At 29.0% G+C, this 18192-nt stretch overlaps 1 protein-coding gene across 1 annotated transcript; it reads left to right on the forward strand.

Moving 5' to 3' along the window:
* Positions 1–14935: 14935 nt before the first annotated feature.
* LOC119612134 (membrane metallo-endopeptidase-like 1) lies at positions 14936–17192 on the forward strand. Its single transcript, XM_037967876.1, has one exon. The coding sequence runs from the start codon at positions 15057–15059 to the stop codon at positions 17037–17039; it is 1983 nt and encodes a 660-aa protein (XP_037823804.1). The 5' UTR covers positions 14936–15056; the 3' UTR covers positions 17040–17192.
* Positions 17193–18192: the final 1000 nt, after the last annotated feature.

Here is an 18192-nt window from a genome sequence, read left to right on the forward strand (position 1 = left end):
TAGACTAGACTATAGACTAGACTATAGACTAGACTATAGACTAGACTATAGACTAGACTATAGACTAGACTATAGACTAGACTATAGACTAGACTATAGACTAGACTATAGACTAGACTATAGACTAGACTATAGACTAGACTATAGACTAGACTATAGACTAGACTATAGACTAGACTATAGACTAGACTATAGACTAGACTATAGACTAGACTAGACTATAGACTAGACTATAGACTAGACTATAGACTAGACTATAGACTAGACTATAGACTAGACTATAAGACTAGACTATAGACTAGACTATAGACTAGACTATAGACTAGACTATAGACTAGACTATAGACTAGACTATAGACTAGACTATAGACTAGACTAGACTAGACTATAGACTAGCTAGAAACTAGACTATAGCTAGACTATAGACTAGACTATAGACTAGACTATAGACTAGACTATAGACTAGACTATAGACTAGACTTAGACTAGACTATAGACTAGACTATAGACTAGACTATAGACTAGACTATAACTAGACTAAGACCTAACTATAGACTAGACTATAGACTAGACTAAGACTAACTATAGACTAGACTATATGACTAGACCTATAGACTAGACTATAGACAGACTATAGACGAGACTATAGACTAGACTATAGACTAGACTATAGCTAGACTATAGACTAGACTATAGACTAGACTATAGACTAGACTATAGACTAGACTATAGACTAGACTATAGACTAGACTATAGACTAGACTATAGACTAGACTATAGACTAGACTATAGACTAGACTATAGACTAGACTATAGACTAGACTATAGACTAGACTATAGACTAGACTATAGACTAGACTATAGACTAGACTATAGACTAGACTATAGACTAGACTATAGACTAGACTATAGACTAGACTATAGACTAGACTATAGACTAGACTATAGACTAGACTATAGACTAGACTATAGACTAGACTATAGACTAGACTATAGACTAGACTATAGACTAGACTATAGACTAGACTATAGACTAGACTATAGACTAGACTATAGACTAGACTATAGACTATACTAGACTAGACTATAGACTAGACTATAGACTAGACTATAGACTAGACTATAGACTAGACTATAGACTAGACTATAGACTAGACTATAGACTAGACTATAGACTAGACTATAGACTAGACTATAGACTAGACTATAGACTAGACTATAGACTAGACTATAGACTAGACTATAGACTAGACTATAGACTAGACTATAGACTAGACTATAGACTAGACTATAGACTAGACCTATAGACTAGACTATAAGACTAGACTATAACAGACTATAGACTAGACTATAGACTAGACTATAGACTAGACTATAACTAGACTATAGACTAGACTATAGACTAGACTATAGACTGACTATAGACTAGACTATAGACTAGACTATAGACTAGACTATAGACTAGACTATAGACTAGACTATAGACTAGACTATAGACTAGACTTAGACTAGACTATAGACTAGACTATATAGACTAGACTAACTATATAGACTAGACTATAGACTAGACTATAGACTAGACTATAGACTAGACTATAGACTAGACTATAGAATAGACTATAGACTAGACTATAGACTAGACTATAGACTAGACTATAGACTAGACTATAGGCTAGATACTTACTTACTATATTCCATAGTCTATAGTTATTCGGAAATTGTTTTACTATGAATCGATTTTGATAACTTTCAGTACCAGGTAAATTTGTCGAATCAATCGAAAAGCCAAATTTTTATACACAATGCTCTTTGAATCTCTTTGATCTTAGAAAAGGATAAATAATGAAAATTGACAAATAATTTAAAAATTTCTCTACTGCAGCAGCTTCAATAATTTATTTCTTCAATTATTAAAAAGAAACCAACAATAAAACTATAATACAAATGCATATGTATGTATGTGTACACAAACTGTAAACAACTATTAAATAGATAAATATTTAAATTTGTAAACTTAAAAGAGCCCCATAGTTTACACATTTAAATAGTGTCAATTTAATCGAAAAAAAAAATAAATTATTTGAGTCTTTAACTAAAATAAATAATAAAAAAACCAAACCAATATGTTATATGTACATTAAATTGCATAAATAATTCAACACATAATAACTAAAAAAAATATTTTTTATATAACTGTTAGTAGTCGTTTAAGTACACTTTAAATACAAAATACTATTTTTTATTTTTATTTTATATTTTTTACATATAAACAAATAAACACCTAAATAATATTATTTTTAACATGTAAATTAATGTAAAAAAACCAATTTATTTTTCACAACGTTATTTAAATATATAGTAATATAGCAGCATATTTTAAAATAAATTTAAACTTGAAATGAAAATAAAAAAAATATAAAATACTTTTTATATTGTAAATTAATATTTTATTTCCTTCTCTTTTTTATTGTACTAAAAGTATGAGTATTGTATATTTTTTTCCTTAGTGCTGTAATATAAGTAAATAAACACTGTTATAAATTTATAAAATTAAAAAAGAATAATTTCAATAAAGAGAATGAATTTAAATTGAATAACTCACAAAAAATGAGATTTCATTATTTGGAATTATATTCACTGAATTTTTATAAATGGTGAATTTGTTAAAAAAACGCAACAGCGAACGTAAGTATATTTTTTTCTAATTAAATAATTTATCAAAAATTTTCTATAAAAAGAAAATTTATTGAAAACTTTCTATAAAAAGAAAATTTATTGAAAACTTTCTATAAAAGGAAGTCATTGAAAACTTTCTATAAAAAGAAAAGTCATTGAAAACTTTCTGTATAAAGAAAATTCATCGAAAATTTTCTATATAAAGAAAATTCATCGAAAAAAAAAAGCAAAAATCATTTAAAATTTTCTATATAAAGAAAATTCATCGAAAATTTTCTATATAAAGAAAATTCATCAAAAATTTTCTATATAAAGAAAATTTTGAAAATTTTCTATATAAAGAAAATTTTGAAAATTTTCTATTAAAGAAAATTTTGAAAATTTTCTATTAAAAGAAAATTTATGGAAAATTTTCTGTAAAAAGAAAATTTATCGAAAATTTCCTATAAAAAGAAAATTTATCGAAAATTTTCTATAAAAAGAAAATTTATCGAAAATTTTCTACAAAAAGAAAATTTATCGAAAATTTTCTACAAAAAGAAAATTTATCGAAAATTTTCTACAAAAAGAAAATTTATCGAAAATTTTCTACAAAAAGAAAATTTATCGAAAATTTTCTACAAAAAGAAAATTTATCGAAAATTTTCTATAAAAAGAAAATTTATCGAAAATTTTCTATAAAAAGAAATTTTATCGAAAATTTTCTATAAAAAGAAATTTTATCGAAAATTTTCTATAAAAAGAAATTTTATCGAAAATTTTCTACAAAAAGAAATTTTATCGAAAATTTTCTATAAAAAGAAATTTTATCGAAAATTTTCTATAAAAAGAAATTTTATCGAAAATTTTCTATAAAAAGAAAATTTATCGAAAATTTTCTATAAAAAGAAAATTTATCGAAAATTTTCTATAAAAAGAAAATTTATCGAAAATTTTCTATAAAAAGAAAATTTATCGAAAATTTTCTATAAAAAGAAAATTTATCGAAAATTTTCTATAAAAAGAAAATTTATCGAAAATTTTCTATAAAAAGAAAATTTATCGAAAATTTTCTATAAAAGAAAATTTATCGAAAATTTTCTATAAAAAGAAAATTTATCGAAAATTTTCTATAAAAAGAAAATTTATCGAAAATTTTCTATAAAAAGAAAATTTATCGAAAATTTTCTATAAAAAGAAAATTTATCGAAAAGTTTCTATAAAAAGAAAATTTATCGAAAATTTTCTATAAAAAGAAAATTTATCGAAAATTTTCTATAAAAAGAAAATTTATCGAAAATTTTCTATAAAAAGAAAATTTATCGAAAATTTTCTATAAAAAGAAAATTTATCGAAAATTTTCTATAAAAAGAAAATTTATCGAAAATTTTCTATAAAAAGAAAATTTATCGAAAATTTTCTATAAAAAGAAAATTTATCGAAAATTTTCTATAAAAAGAAAATTTATCGAAAATTTTCTATAAAAAGAAAATTTATCGAAAATTTTCTATAAAAAGAAAATTTATCGAAAATTTTCTATAAAAAGAAAATTTATCGAAAATTTTCTATAAAAAGAAAATTTATCGAAAATTTTCTATAAAAAGAAAATTTATCGAAAATTTTCTATAAAAAGAAAATTTATCGAAAATTTTCTATAAAAAGAAAATTTATCGAAAATTTTCTAAAAAAGAAAATTTATCGAAAATTTTCTATAAAAAGAAATTGTAGAACAATTTCTATAAAAAGAAATTGTAGAACAATTTCTATAAAAAGAAAATTAATCGGATATTTCCTTTAGAAAAAGAAAATTTATCGAAAATTTTCTACAGAAAGAAAATTCTTCAAAAATGTTTTACTTTTATATAAATTTTATCAAAAATGTTATACATATATAAAGAAAATGTATAAAAATGTTTCTATATAAAAATGTGTATCGAAAATTTTCTGTAAAAAAATTTATCGCAAATTTTCTATAAATAGAAAATTTTTATAAATTTCGGTTGAAATTTATGTTGAGTTGGTAGTGAACTTCTGCGCAAATCAGATGCGAATACATACATAGAATTGAAGCTGATTTTGTATGCAATATGTAAGTACATATGTACAGAACATGATTACATACATACATATGTACATATATTCTGATTTCATTCCATTGTTTTGAATAAAAAAAAATTTGCTAAGCTATTGTACACCTAAAGCCACATAAATACATACATATGTGTCTATTTAACATTTAATTAATGAGTTGTTCTGTTACGGTTGGATCCATAATAATGATAAATGCTTTTAAATTATACACAAAATTGATTGCACTTATTAAATGGGAGTTAGAGAAGACCCACTATCTATCATAACTACAGCAGTGCATAACTAGCTAATACATACACGTGTCTTACAACAAACAGTCCCAAACTAACTACAAACAAATATCGATTTAAGCTACCACTTAGGGTTACCCCTAGCCACCGATTGCCCAGTTGAATAGCTATTTTATCAAGTACTTGTAATACGAGGAAGCCAATCGTCACTCCGTAGAGTACAAAGAAACAGCCAGAAAGTTTGACCAAAGAATCCACTCTGTAAATTATTTGGGGTTTGTAAATTGACGAATGTCTTCACTCTCGTTTACAAAGAGTTTATTCTAGACGAAATACTGTCTTTTTCGGATGCATTTACTCTGTGTCGAGTTGCTGAGAAATTTATAATGTTTGCTGATTCTTGATTCTTGATAATTATAATTTGCTGGAGATCGTGTAATTTGTATTAGAAATACAGTAAAGGTGTTAATTCCAAATAATTAGAAAAACAAGTAAAAGTGATACATTCGGCTGTAATGAATCTTATGTACCCTATAACATAGTTTTAAATTACATTTTTTCTTAAATTTTACCAAAAATATTCCCATTTCGTTCATAAATACTTTCCCATCCCTGTGACAAAAAAATTAATTCAAAACAACAAACACAAATACTAAGCGATCCTGTTGTTGTTGTTTCCAGTGGTTTGTTCTACTAAAAGCACACACATCGTACTTACAAACCAACACAATCTGAACGTTATTGTTGTTTTCATGCAGCTGCATGCAAAAAATACAATTTTTTGTTGAAATTTTCAGAGGTTGTCTCGGAATTTTTCTTATATCCCCGTTTTTATGGACCGATTTTGCTAATTTTAAATAGGAAACTTCTTGAAAGCATGTCAGATAGAATTATTGAAGATTTAGATCCCAAGGTTATCTGTGGTCTTCAGAAAATTGATTTCAACAGACAGACGGACTTATGTATCGAGGGACTATATTCAATAATCGCTATCTCTCATTTTCATGAAAATGAAATTTTGATGGCTAAATATACAAATATGCAAAATGACGAAAACTTCAGAGGTTATCTGTAATTAATTATTCCTTATTTATGGACCGATTTTGCTAATTTTTGAATAGGAAACTTCTAGAAAGCAAAAAATATCTGGGTTCTTTAGAAAATTGATTTCAACAGACAGACAGACAGACAGACAGACAGACAGACAGACAGACAGACAGACAGACATACAGACATACAGACATACAGACAGACAGACAGACAGACAGACAGACGGACTTATATGCTTAACACAAATCTTTCTTAATATTTCTTTAAAATTAAATTAATTAATACATGTTAAATCATGAGTTGTGTCAAACTATAATTATATTTATTATTTAGATGTAAGTCAGAAAATATCTTGTCCCCAAATGTTATCCTTTTCACAGCTAAAAGAAAAATAAACTTCTATTAAGGATTATTGTCAAACATGAAAGTAATCAATCAAAAAAATTGTTGGATTGAAGTATAACATAACTAATAATAAAAGAAGCTAAGTACTAAATTGTTTAATAATTTTTGTAGTAATTTCTTATATTTTGTGGGCAATAAATATTGTTGACTAAAATATTGCTTAAAGAACTCCAATAATTTATAACCAATTCAAGGCCTTTTCAATAGTTATGCTTTGGTACAGTTGGTGACTTTTAATACTAAAGTTTTACAATATGCCAGTAATGATGGCAGGTAGTTAGTTATTATATTTAATTTATGTATATGTTTTCCGTCAAAAAGAAAAATTAAAAAAGTTTTTTATTGAAAAAAATTATTTTACTGCCCACATTGTTTTTGTATCGATATATTAATAATATTTTATGTTATTTTTCTATCATGGATGGATGACTTGTCAACTTGTTTTACAATTTTATTAAAAAATATACATTTCATAGTTGTTGCAACTCTTTTTCTTTTTATGGACTATTTTTATATTTATGACAACAATCAAAATTTATGTTACAGTTTTTTTTTTTATTTATTTTTAACTTGTTATATAGTTTTCTCATGTCATATACTAAACACATGTTTGTGAAAGGAAAATAAGGTGGAAACATTTATTGTTTTAATGCACAGTGGAGTTGTAGGAAAAATGAAAGTGTCCTGCAAGAATACAGACTATTCCGCATACAAGTGTAAAAGTATATATGACACCCTACACAAGCAATGAATATTTTTTAAAAAAGATTTTTTTTTATAAAACAGCATTTATGTTGAAAAACTAGTTTTGTAAAAGTAGTTAGGATAAAATATAGGCCGATCTTCATACAATTTGTAGGAAGGATTTATGGTTATAAAACTATTTATTACACAGAGGAAAACAAATATACACGCCTGGTACCAAATTGACACCAAATTTTTCAATAACATCCGTTGTCAAGTATATACATACAACAACAACATGTAATGTAGACCATGCAACTTTGTCAACATTGTAACAATTCGTTGTCGTAATATTAACTTTATACACATCCGTTGTCTAAATGTTAACAAACGTGATAAGCTCAAAATGCGTTGTAAATAGTGAGCTTACCACGTTTGTTAACTTTTAGAAAACGGATGTACATAAAGTTTAGATTGCGACAACGAATTGTTGCAATGTTGACAAAGTTGCGTGGTCAACATTACATATTGTTGTTGTATGTATATATATACTTGACAACGGATGTTATTGAAAAATTTGGTGTCAATTTGATACCAGGCGTGTATATTTGTTTTCCTCTGTGTCGTTTATACGATTTTTGAAAAGATACTAGTATATTTGACGTAGTTTGAGCTAAAAAGGAAGCACTTTACGCTTAAAACATGTATGGTCCCAATTTCATAAAAATATCTCTAAAATTGCGTCATGTACCCTGCGTTCAAGATGTACATAGGCAGCCAGCCAACAAGCCACAGACCGACAGACTGATGGACATGACTTAATCGACTCATTAAATGATTCTTAGTCTATCGGTATACTTTAAGGTGGGTATAGTACCAATATTTTTGTGCATTACAAACATCACTCCCTCCCTCCCCACTATGGTGGTGTAGGGTATAATAAGAAATCACAATATTTTAATTTGTTTGATGTTTTAATAAATTCTAATTTTTAATAATTTTTAATCATATCGCTTTGATTTGCCTTCTTCAAATTCATATTTATATTAATTTCTTTAGAAAAAGAAGATTGAAATGTTTTAATAAATTAAAATATATATCAAGATTTACATGTCGTTTACACTTGTTAAACATATGAGCTACCTCCAGAAAAATATAAATGTCATGTCTAGTGCACATAAAAACAACAATATAGTCTTATTTATTCAACAAAATCAAGAACATATGGGTCTTTAAACTTATAAACTGTTTTTTGTAAGAGGGGTTATTTGGGAGTAGGATCAATTATGGACTAATTCTCATCGGTTTGGATAACACTTATGTATTTGCTTCAAATTTCCGATCGATCTTCATAAAATTTGGTACAGAGACTTTGGTTCTTACGAAACTTGTTTATGTCGAATTTGATCGCTGTACTCGTCAGTAATGAGCATTAAAGTAATTTTCTGAAGGGGAACTTATATGGGGGGATAGGGTCGGTTTTTAATCGATCCTCATCAAAGTTGGTAGTAAAAATTTACTTACTATAAAACTTGTATTTTTTCGAATTTCAATGATATACTCGTATTTTTAAGCCAGTCATAAGATTACAGTTATTTTATGAAGGGGACCTTATATGAGGGCTAGGGTCAGTTATGAACTGAACATCATAAAAATATGTAAACCGATTTAGATTGATACAAAACTTGATTATGTCGAATCCCCCATATGAAGGGGACCTCATATGGTCAATTATGAGCCGATCCTCATAAAATTTGGCAAAGAGATTGTAGTTCGTACAAAATTTGTTTATGCAGAATTTTATAGCTGTATTCGTATTTTTAAGTCAGTAATGAGCTTTATATTCTAAAGGGGAGCTTATATGAGGGGTAGGATCAATTATGGGCCGATACTCATAAAATTTGGTAGATAGATTTTAGTTCTTACAAAACTTGTTTATACCGAACTACATCGCTGTATTCGTATTTTAAAGTCAGTAATGAGCGTTAAAGACGCATTTTGAAGGGGACATTATTTGGGGGTAGGGTCAATTATGGGCCGATCATCATAAAATTTAGCAAAGAGAATTTGGTTCCTATAAAACTTGTTTATGTCCAATTTCATCGCAATACTTGAATTTTTAAAACAGTTATGACTATTAAAACTGTTTTCAGGGTTGCCACTTGTATAGGGGCCAATATCGTGGACCGATATTGCCGATTTTCAATACCAAACAAACCTTAGCTATAGAGAATATTTGTGTAAAGTTGCAACCCTCTAGTTCTTTCCGTTCGGACCCTATCATGTTTTCAACAGACAGATGGACAGACGGAGAGACGGATGGACATGTCTAGATCGTTTTAGAATTTAATGAGGACCCAAAATATATATACTTTTGTGGGTCTATAACCAATATTTCGAGGTATTACAATCGGAATGACAAAAACAATATACCCTCCAACTTTTTTGATGGTGGATATAAAAACTGCTTCTAGTTTTCTTACAGTTCCTCTAAGACTTTTCATTGATTCTATGAAATATGACACTTATAACATTAAAATGAAATTTTTTAACAATTTTACTATAACTTATAAAAGATTTCTCTTTTTAACATTATTTATGGAAACAGCCATATGCATTTAGCTTGTGTATTATGAAGTAGAATATTAGGTTTATATATAAAGTTTTTTAAGTACACATATACATTTCATCAATCAAAATTTAAATATTTCAATTTACATAGAAAGATAGAAATCAGGCACTCCATCAAAGTAGAAGAAATATGTCAAAACCTACTTATGTACGTATGTATAGAAGTATTTTTCAATAAGAGAATAAAGAGCGAAATATTTTTTTTTAGCTGATATTTGTTGTTTAAATAAAAATTTATAAATTTTAAATTTAAAATTGTATATTTTAAGGCAACTTACATAAAATATTTTGAATTCAAAAAAAATAAAAATGCAACAAGTAAGAATGGGCAGTCGGACATGAACGACTGTATGATACCCTACACTAGTGCGTATGTTAAAAATATTGACAAAAAAGGTATTTTCCAAAAGAAGAGTTATGTGGGGGCAAGGTTAAATATGAGCCTATCCTTATACGTTATGGTTACGTTAAAGTTAGATAGACAGATAGACAGACAGACAGACAGACAGACAGACAGACAGACAGACAGACAGACAGACAGACAGACGGACAGACGGACAGACGGACGGACGGACGGACATAGTTTAATCGACTCAGAAAGTGTAGTACCAATATTTTTGGACGTCATCACAAAAGCATAATACCCTACACCCTATAGTGGTGAAGGGTATAAAAAGACCTTAGTCTAATACCATTTATTGAAGTGCTTACCCCCTGCCTCTGTGTACTTATTATCGAGCTCACAATTCTGTCTATCAAATTATATGCATTATTTAATTATTATTAAACTAATCTTCTACTATATTTGACCTTTTGTCTATTTCCAGAACTGTCTATGTAATTTTCTAGAGACCTTTATCAGATCTATATGAATATTATTTGTTATTTATATACAATTGCACTAATATTTAATAGTGTCTTCAAAAAATTACATATAAAAGTCAATAAACTGAATCTAATAAAGCTATTCTAATTGTATTTAAGTGTCTAAATAAATGCTTGTCTATAAATATTTGTTTTCTAAATAAATAAAAAAAAAATATTTTAATAATTTGGGGCGTTAAAAAAGCAATTGGATTATCTATTCTAGCTAAAAATATAAAAACTAATACTATTGAGTGGAATTACTTAATATTATTAGTTAACCCGATAAGAGCTGCAAACAAACTGTAGCAACAGTTTATTTGCAGCAGAAACTTTATGATGGATAATTTTGTTCTTAAAGGTCAAAGGTTAAGAAACCTACAAGACGGATTTAATAATTTTTATAGCTTTATATTTAGAATGTCAAGAGGAAGATCTATGACAATTTCCTCTTATTTAATCTCTCCTCAATGGATTAAAAATAATGCAATATAATGTCAATGCCATGTTAAATACGTTCTTCTAATTCGAATTTACCATAAAATTAGTATTTCTATTTGTTGATTATATTTTGTTACATTCATGGACAATTTCGTGTCAAGTGACTCAACTCAAAAAATCCATTTAGATGAAATTTGCAGCAAGGTTAGTACTATTGGATAGTAGGCCAATAGGAAACAATAAAGGAATAACTATCTGAACTCCTTTGAAAATTTTCGATAGGACCAATAGGTGAAAAGTTACACTCATTTAAATAAAACCCTGTATGACCAAGATGTCCAACTTTGACTCGCTCCAAGTCCGACAGTTCATGACCAATAGAGCTGAAATTTTGTGTCTGGCCTACTATCCAATAGTACTAACCTGGTGCAAATTTCAGCCAAATCAAGACATCGATTTTCACATAACAACTTGAAAAATTAAATATCAATATTTCCTACATGTTTGAAGAAAACCAGTAACCATTGTAATCACTTTGACAACTAATACTTATGTTATAAAAAATAAGCGCAATACGACTGCGTTAACGGCTCTCAAGTTTGAAGATGAATGTGTAGTTTTTATTACTTTTTCCATAAATTTATAATAACATTATATATATTTTTTTCATTTTAATGTATTTATCGTTCTAACATTTACACAGGCCTACAAATTTTTACACTAGAGCTTAGAGTACACTATTTTAAAAGACACTTTTATTTTTAAAATATGTTATACCATCAACTAATCTATCTGTTTTATGGCCTTTTCATACTCATGTGTAGCTCAATCCTTACGAAAAGTATCTCAGCAAAATCTTTACTTAACCGGTAAGTAGTCAAGTAATATTGGAGCAAAGTGTAAGTGCTTATTTTTGGGTTAATAACTACTTATTTTTGTTTGACGATGTCCAAAAAATAACTGGTTATAAATGTGCTTTCCCGACTTTTTCGGATTGAAAACCGGCTTATCAGTAATTTTCTATGTTTATTAGTCATTTCTCTTAATCAATGCTATTTGGAATGGTTTTACACAAATCTAAAAGTCAATATTTCTTAAAAAAAAACTTCTAACATTGAGTAGGGTTAGAACCACTAATTCTATAGACAATGCTATAGACAATTGGCTACAAATCCTATTAAAAAAATATATAATTAATGTTATTGATAACTACCACTCATTACCAAGTAATGTGTGAAATAACTACATGACCTACAATGCTTTTCACTAAAATTTGAAAATATTTTACTGGAACACTTTATTCTCTATGTATAGACTAATTCAAAATTTGTTGGCCTGTGTTATAGTTTTTATAGACCATTAAGTGCCCCAACACGTCTTAATGAGAAATGTTGCAGAAAATTTATTTTGGGAAGTATTCCAAATAAAACTAAATTATTATATTAAATACAACATTTAAAAAAAACAAGATCGTTAACTACAAATATAGGTGTTTTTTTCAAGAATTGTATTCTTAATTTATGCACGATTATTGCTTAGTTTCAGAACATTCCAGACAAAAACTTTATTCCCAAAGTAGCAACACTTCTAAAAATAGTTTTTTACTCTCAACTCAAGAATTTCTGCGCTCGACTCTGTAATCAATACCAATGTGTACTTAATTTAAGTGTTACTTTTCAAAATTGTACTTACTCACACTTGCAAGCAATGGATGGAGACCAGGTCAAATAATGGAACGATTTCAAAAATTTTTTAAAAAATGCGCACAAGGTTTAAATGGTCAGCCAGCCGGACAGACAGACTGACCAACCTTCAAGTGGGACCAATATTTTTCATCGTTATAAAAAAAATTTATAAAAAATTTTCAAGCTATTTTCTTTTTATAAGAAATTTTCGAGAAATGTTTTTATAGAAAATTTGTAAAAAATGTTATTTTTATAGAAAATTTTGTAAGAGAGAATATACTATGGGAGCCTTCATAGACATAGAAGGTACCTTCAATAACGTAAATACTTCTGCAATTCAACAAGCTCTTGCTAAACTAGATGTTGAAGAGTATATAGTCTTGGTAAGTCCAAGCCAGTGGAAAGAGGTACACTACAGGGCGGCGTAATCTCTCCACTACTTTGGCTCATCGTTGTTAACTCGATTCTTATTGAACTGGACAACAGAGTTATAAAAGTCGTTGCTTATGCGGACGATGTTGTGATACTGCTATCAGGAATGTTCTCAGACGTGATTAGCTATATTATGTCTGGTGCTTTGATGCTACTCAGTAACTGGGCCACAGACAGTGGTCTAGGAGTAAATCCAAGCAAGACATAACTGGTAATATTCACAACAAAGACCAAAATTCCAAGTTTCAACTTGCCTAGGTTGAAGAACTACGAAATCCCCTTATCAAATAATGCCAAATATTTAGGAATTATTCTAGACTACAAATTATCATGGAAACTCAACATCCAGAAGAGTCAAGAAGGCAACGGTCGCCTACTATACCTGTCTTAAGATATTTGGAATAAAATGGGGACTTAGTCCCAACATAGTTAAGTTCATGTACACAGCTATATTCATATTCTTACATACGGATATCTTGTATGGTGGACTTCAACTAAGAAGAAGTTTGTGGTAGTTCAGCTATTCAAAGTTCAAAGATCAGCATTCATTGGGATAACAGGTGCTCTAAGAACTAGTCCTTCAGAACACTATATTGCAAATCCTACCTATAGATCTACATATAATGGCAGCGATGCTTAACTAATCCGTAAGTTGAAGATCAAGAACATATGGACACGCTAAGATTTTAAGCCTATTACCTCCAATCTTGAACTAACCATCCGACTATATTACCCTACACACTGACTTTGATAGAGTTTTCAAAGTCAGAGTTCCTTCCAGGAGCGAGTGGTGTAGAGGTAACCTACCGAGCGAATATACCACCAGAATCTTTAAAGGGGCCAATTTATTGTGGCCCTCCTTCAATGAGAAACGCACAAGACACCTTATAAACCGAAGTAGGCGGGACATATAGAGGCTGATAGCAGTAATAACAGGATTCTGGGTGATAGGCAGACATGCAAGTCGGCTTGGTCTCTCTTTCAACGATCACTGTCGTAGTTGCAAAGACAGGGAAAAGGAAGAAACGGTCTTCCATCTCCTCTGTGAATACCCTGCTCTTGCTGTATAGAGAAACCGCTTCTTTGCAGTTACTTCATATCTAAGGGATACCTGGGTCTATTCTTAATGCTACTCTCAGATTTCTCACCGCTACAGGCTGGATCAAATACTATAAATACTACATCTAACGAGTGGAGTGGTCCGGTCAAAACGGAGTCTCTTCGACTGTACTTCACAGTTCGCGTGCAGTGAACTACCACGTAAACCATAGACAATTTGCGGGAATTTTTTTTTATAGAAAATTTTTGAGAAAATTTCTTTTTATAAAAAATTTTCTTTGAATTTTATTTTTATACAAAATTTTCTTTTCATAGATAATTTTCTTTAAATTTTCTTTCTATAGAAAATTTTAGTTAAATTTTATTGTATAGAAAATTTTAGTTAGTTTTTTTTTTTAGTTTTAATATGCTTAAACTTGAATTTCATCAATCACATTCTGTTTTATATTTATTTCTTTTTTTTTTTGCAATATACTTCCCATTTTCAAAATTCAAGCTTATCAGTTAATAACAACAACTAAGTATATATAAAAAATTGTATGGAGAAACCCCTTTATTTCATAGGAAGAACCATGATAATGACAGTGTGTGACAGTGTGAAACAAATTTTTATAGAATACAGCTGATAAGACAAACAAAATTTGTGTTTTTTTTTTTTTTTTTGCAAACAAAAATTTTGTAAATCTATAAAAAATTCAAATTAATACTGCAAATGCCTGCTGCTAAACAAAACAATTAGCAGTCGTTAATAAGCATTGCAATCAATAAGTTGTTTTGGAAATTAAAATAAATTGAGAGAAGAAAATTAAAAAAAAAATTCAAAATTAAAATGAAATTTATACAAGTGTTTTTAACCTTAATGATCCTGCTGCAATTATGGCGGAGTGAAGCTGCCACTACTTACAACAGTCGCCAGACAAATCGCAAACAAAAGAAAATTATTGAGGGTTCTATGGATTTGAAGGCGAATCCTTGTAATGATTTCTATCAATTTGCCTGTGGCAATTGGGATGAGGTATTTCTGGAGGCGGGTACAAAATACTATGAACCCATAACCATGTTGGATTATAATGTCAATAAGGAAATGTCGGGTGTTTTTAAGCGGTTTATGCCACGCAACAAACCCAAGTTTATACAAAATGCTTATAATTATTATACATCCTGTGTGGATTTGAGTAAATATGAAGCCGTTAAATATCTAGTATGGCTGAAAGCCAATGATCAATTTAAATGGCCCTCATTGTGGACACCGCCCAAGAAAAATACCCAATTTGATTGGGTGCAAACATTGGCAAAAATGCGTACTTATGGCTTAAATGATGTTTTCATACAGCAAATAGTTATGTCCGAAATAAATGATGTTAAATCATTTATTATAGATATAGATAAACCAGTAATGGATGGTGGTTTTAAACCCTTGACTGAGGTGAATTTAAATGTTTTAATGAATTCTTTACCGGCAGCCATAAGTACAGAGGAATTGCAGAAATTATGGCTGGAAATAGAAAATTTTGAAAACAAATTACAACAGCTAGATGAAATCGAAGACACTGAAGTGGATAATGAAGAGGATTATTTAAAGGAGCGTTTGGTTTATGTTAAAGATTTACCCTTAGATTGGCTTAAGGATTATTTAAAAGTCATACTCAATCAAACGGATTTAAATCCCCAAATGCCTTTGTATATACAAAATATACCCTATATGAAGGCTTTAGATGCTCTGCTCAAACAATATACACCACGTTTTATCTGCAAATATTTGGAAATAAGATTCTTATGGCATTTACATCAAGATGGTCCTGCCAATTTCTTAGATGAAGATTGTTTGGGTAGCACCAGAAGTTTAATGTCCACTGCCATGCATTGGTTGTATGAAGAGCAACATCCCGAACTGGCTCGAGAATATGCTGCCATTTATGAAATGTTTAATAATGTACGTAAACATTTCAATAATACCATTATCAAAAATAATCATGGTTTCAATGCCACTGTCATAGAATATTTGCAAAATAAAATCAACAATATGAAACTAAGACTCAATAATATACCACGCAGAGGTACTGTAGCAACATTGGAGAAATTCTACAAGCCTTTGGATTTAGCTGCAGATAAGTTCTATGAAAATCATTTGAAATTATTGAGATTTAACTTCCAGGCACGTCAGCAGCTTTTAAATAGTAAAACCACCATTTTAGATTTTACTTATTTGGAAAATAGTGAAACTGGTTCTAGCTCCTCCCCCTTTTTTGTGCAAAATGCTAACTATGTCTTTGTACCCTTAACCTTACTACAGCCTCCCATCTATAGTCCCGATATGGATGATATCTATAAATACAGTTCTTTGGGATTCCTGTTGGCTCATGAAATGTTTCATGGTTTCGATGACAGTGGCCTTTTAACAGATGCCAATGGCAGCATGAGCTTAATACAATTCGAAGACAATCCTTTATTCAATGCCAGTTTCAATTGCCTACTAGAACTTAATCCTTTAGTAATAAGTGAGAAAATTGCCGATGTTAGTGGTTTACGTTATGCTTATCAGGCATTTTTTGATGCCAATCCTGATGCTTTAACTAAAACACGTCGCATTTATGGCCAAGAAATATCGATGAGTAAGGTCTTCTTTTTGAATTTTGCTCAATTCTTTTGCGGCAATACTTCACCTGAGGATTTTTCTTCAATGTCAGATCATGGTTCTGATCGTGAGCGTGTTACCGATGCTCTAACACATTTTCCGGAATTTGCAAAAACTTTCAGTTGCAATAGAAATCATCGGCTGTATCCACATGATGCCTGTCATTTGTGGCGATAATGTAGATTGATTTTTTTTTTTCTAAATAAATTTTATTTTTTTTATTTATTAAATACAAAAATGTATACCTCTTTTAATAGTAAATAATAAATATGTAGTTAATTAGCATCTCTTATCAGTAAGAGACATAAATAAATTAATTTTTTAAAAAAATTTACTTACGTTTTTAAAATTGTTTGTGGAATTTTTTATTAAATGATTAATAAGTTATTTAAAATATGAAGCTTTAAATGAACCCTGCAATTAAGTTTTAAAGATAATATTTCAAAACTTCTTTTCAAAGTGTATCTTCAAAAGAAAACTTTTGTGATATTTTCATAAAAACAAAGAAAATTTATCAAAATATTTAAAAAAAATTTAATTTTCCCTTTGAAAATTTGTCGAAAAATGTAAAAAAAAAAATTATCTCAAATTGCCTATAAAATAGAAGCTTCATAGAAATTTGTCTACAAAAAAACTTTATATGTGGGCTAGGGTTAACTGAGGCTCGATCAAAAGTCCTATTGACTGGGTACGCTTATATGATGGCTAGGCGAACTAATGGTTTAAAAGAAGAGTATGTACTAAATTACATTAAATTATCTTGAAAATTGCGACCTGTAGCGTGCACACAATGTTGATATAGACAAACAGATAGACAGACAGACAGACAGACAGACAGACAGACAGACAGACGGACATAGCATAATCGACTCAGAAAGTGGTTCTTAAAATTGTTCCATAAACAAAAGAGTCTATAACAAAAGTTTTCTCTATAAAAGAATATAAAATTTCTGTTTGCTGAAATTTTCACTCTTCCTATATGTCTAAAAGGAACTATAGGTTACCTTTTATTTCAAAATTTTAAGTGGGCGATGTGTCACGCCCTCATACAAAATAAGTATTAAAAGTCGCATATCTCAGAAACTGCAAGAGCTCCAGTCATCAAATTTTGTATGGACAACTTTGGCATCCATATGATACAAAAGGCAGCGTAGATATAGTGGACATGGTACCCTCCATTTAAAGAAAATATTAAATTAGTATATCTGAGAAAATATAACAGCTAGAGTCTTCCGGAGACACTTTGCTATCAACATGAATTTTAAAAATAAAAAATGGGCGGGCTAGAAATATGGACGTGGTACCTCCCATATGAATTAAATACAAAAAA

This window comes from Lucilia sericata, unplaced genomic scaffold (assembly GCF_015586225.1).
Source record: "Lucilia sericata isolate MDLA Ls3-8-SP2 unplaced genomic scaffold, ASM1558622v1 Contig001610F_arrow, whole genome shotgun sequence".
Lineage (NCBI taxonomy): Eukaryota > Metazoa > Arthropoda > Insecta > Diptera > Calliphoridae > Lucilia > Lucilia sericata.

Bases quoted from the DNA above. Each gene is read 5' to 3' on its own strand.
- LOC119612134 (XM_037967876.1), top strand. From the start codon at position 15,057: ATGAAATTTATACAAGTGTTTTTAACCTTAATGATCCTGCTGCAATTA.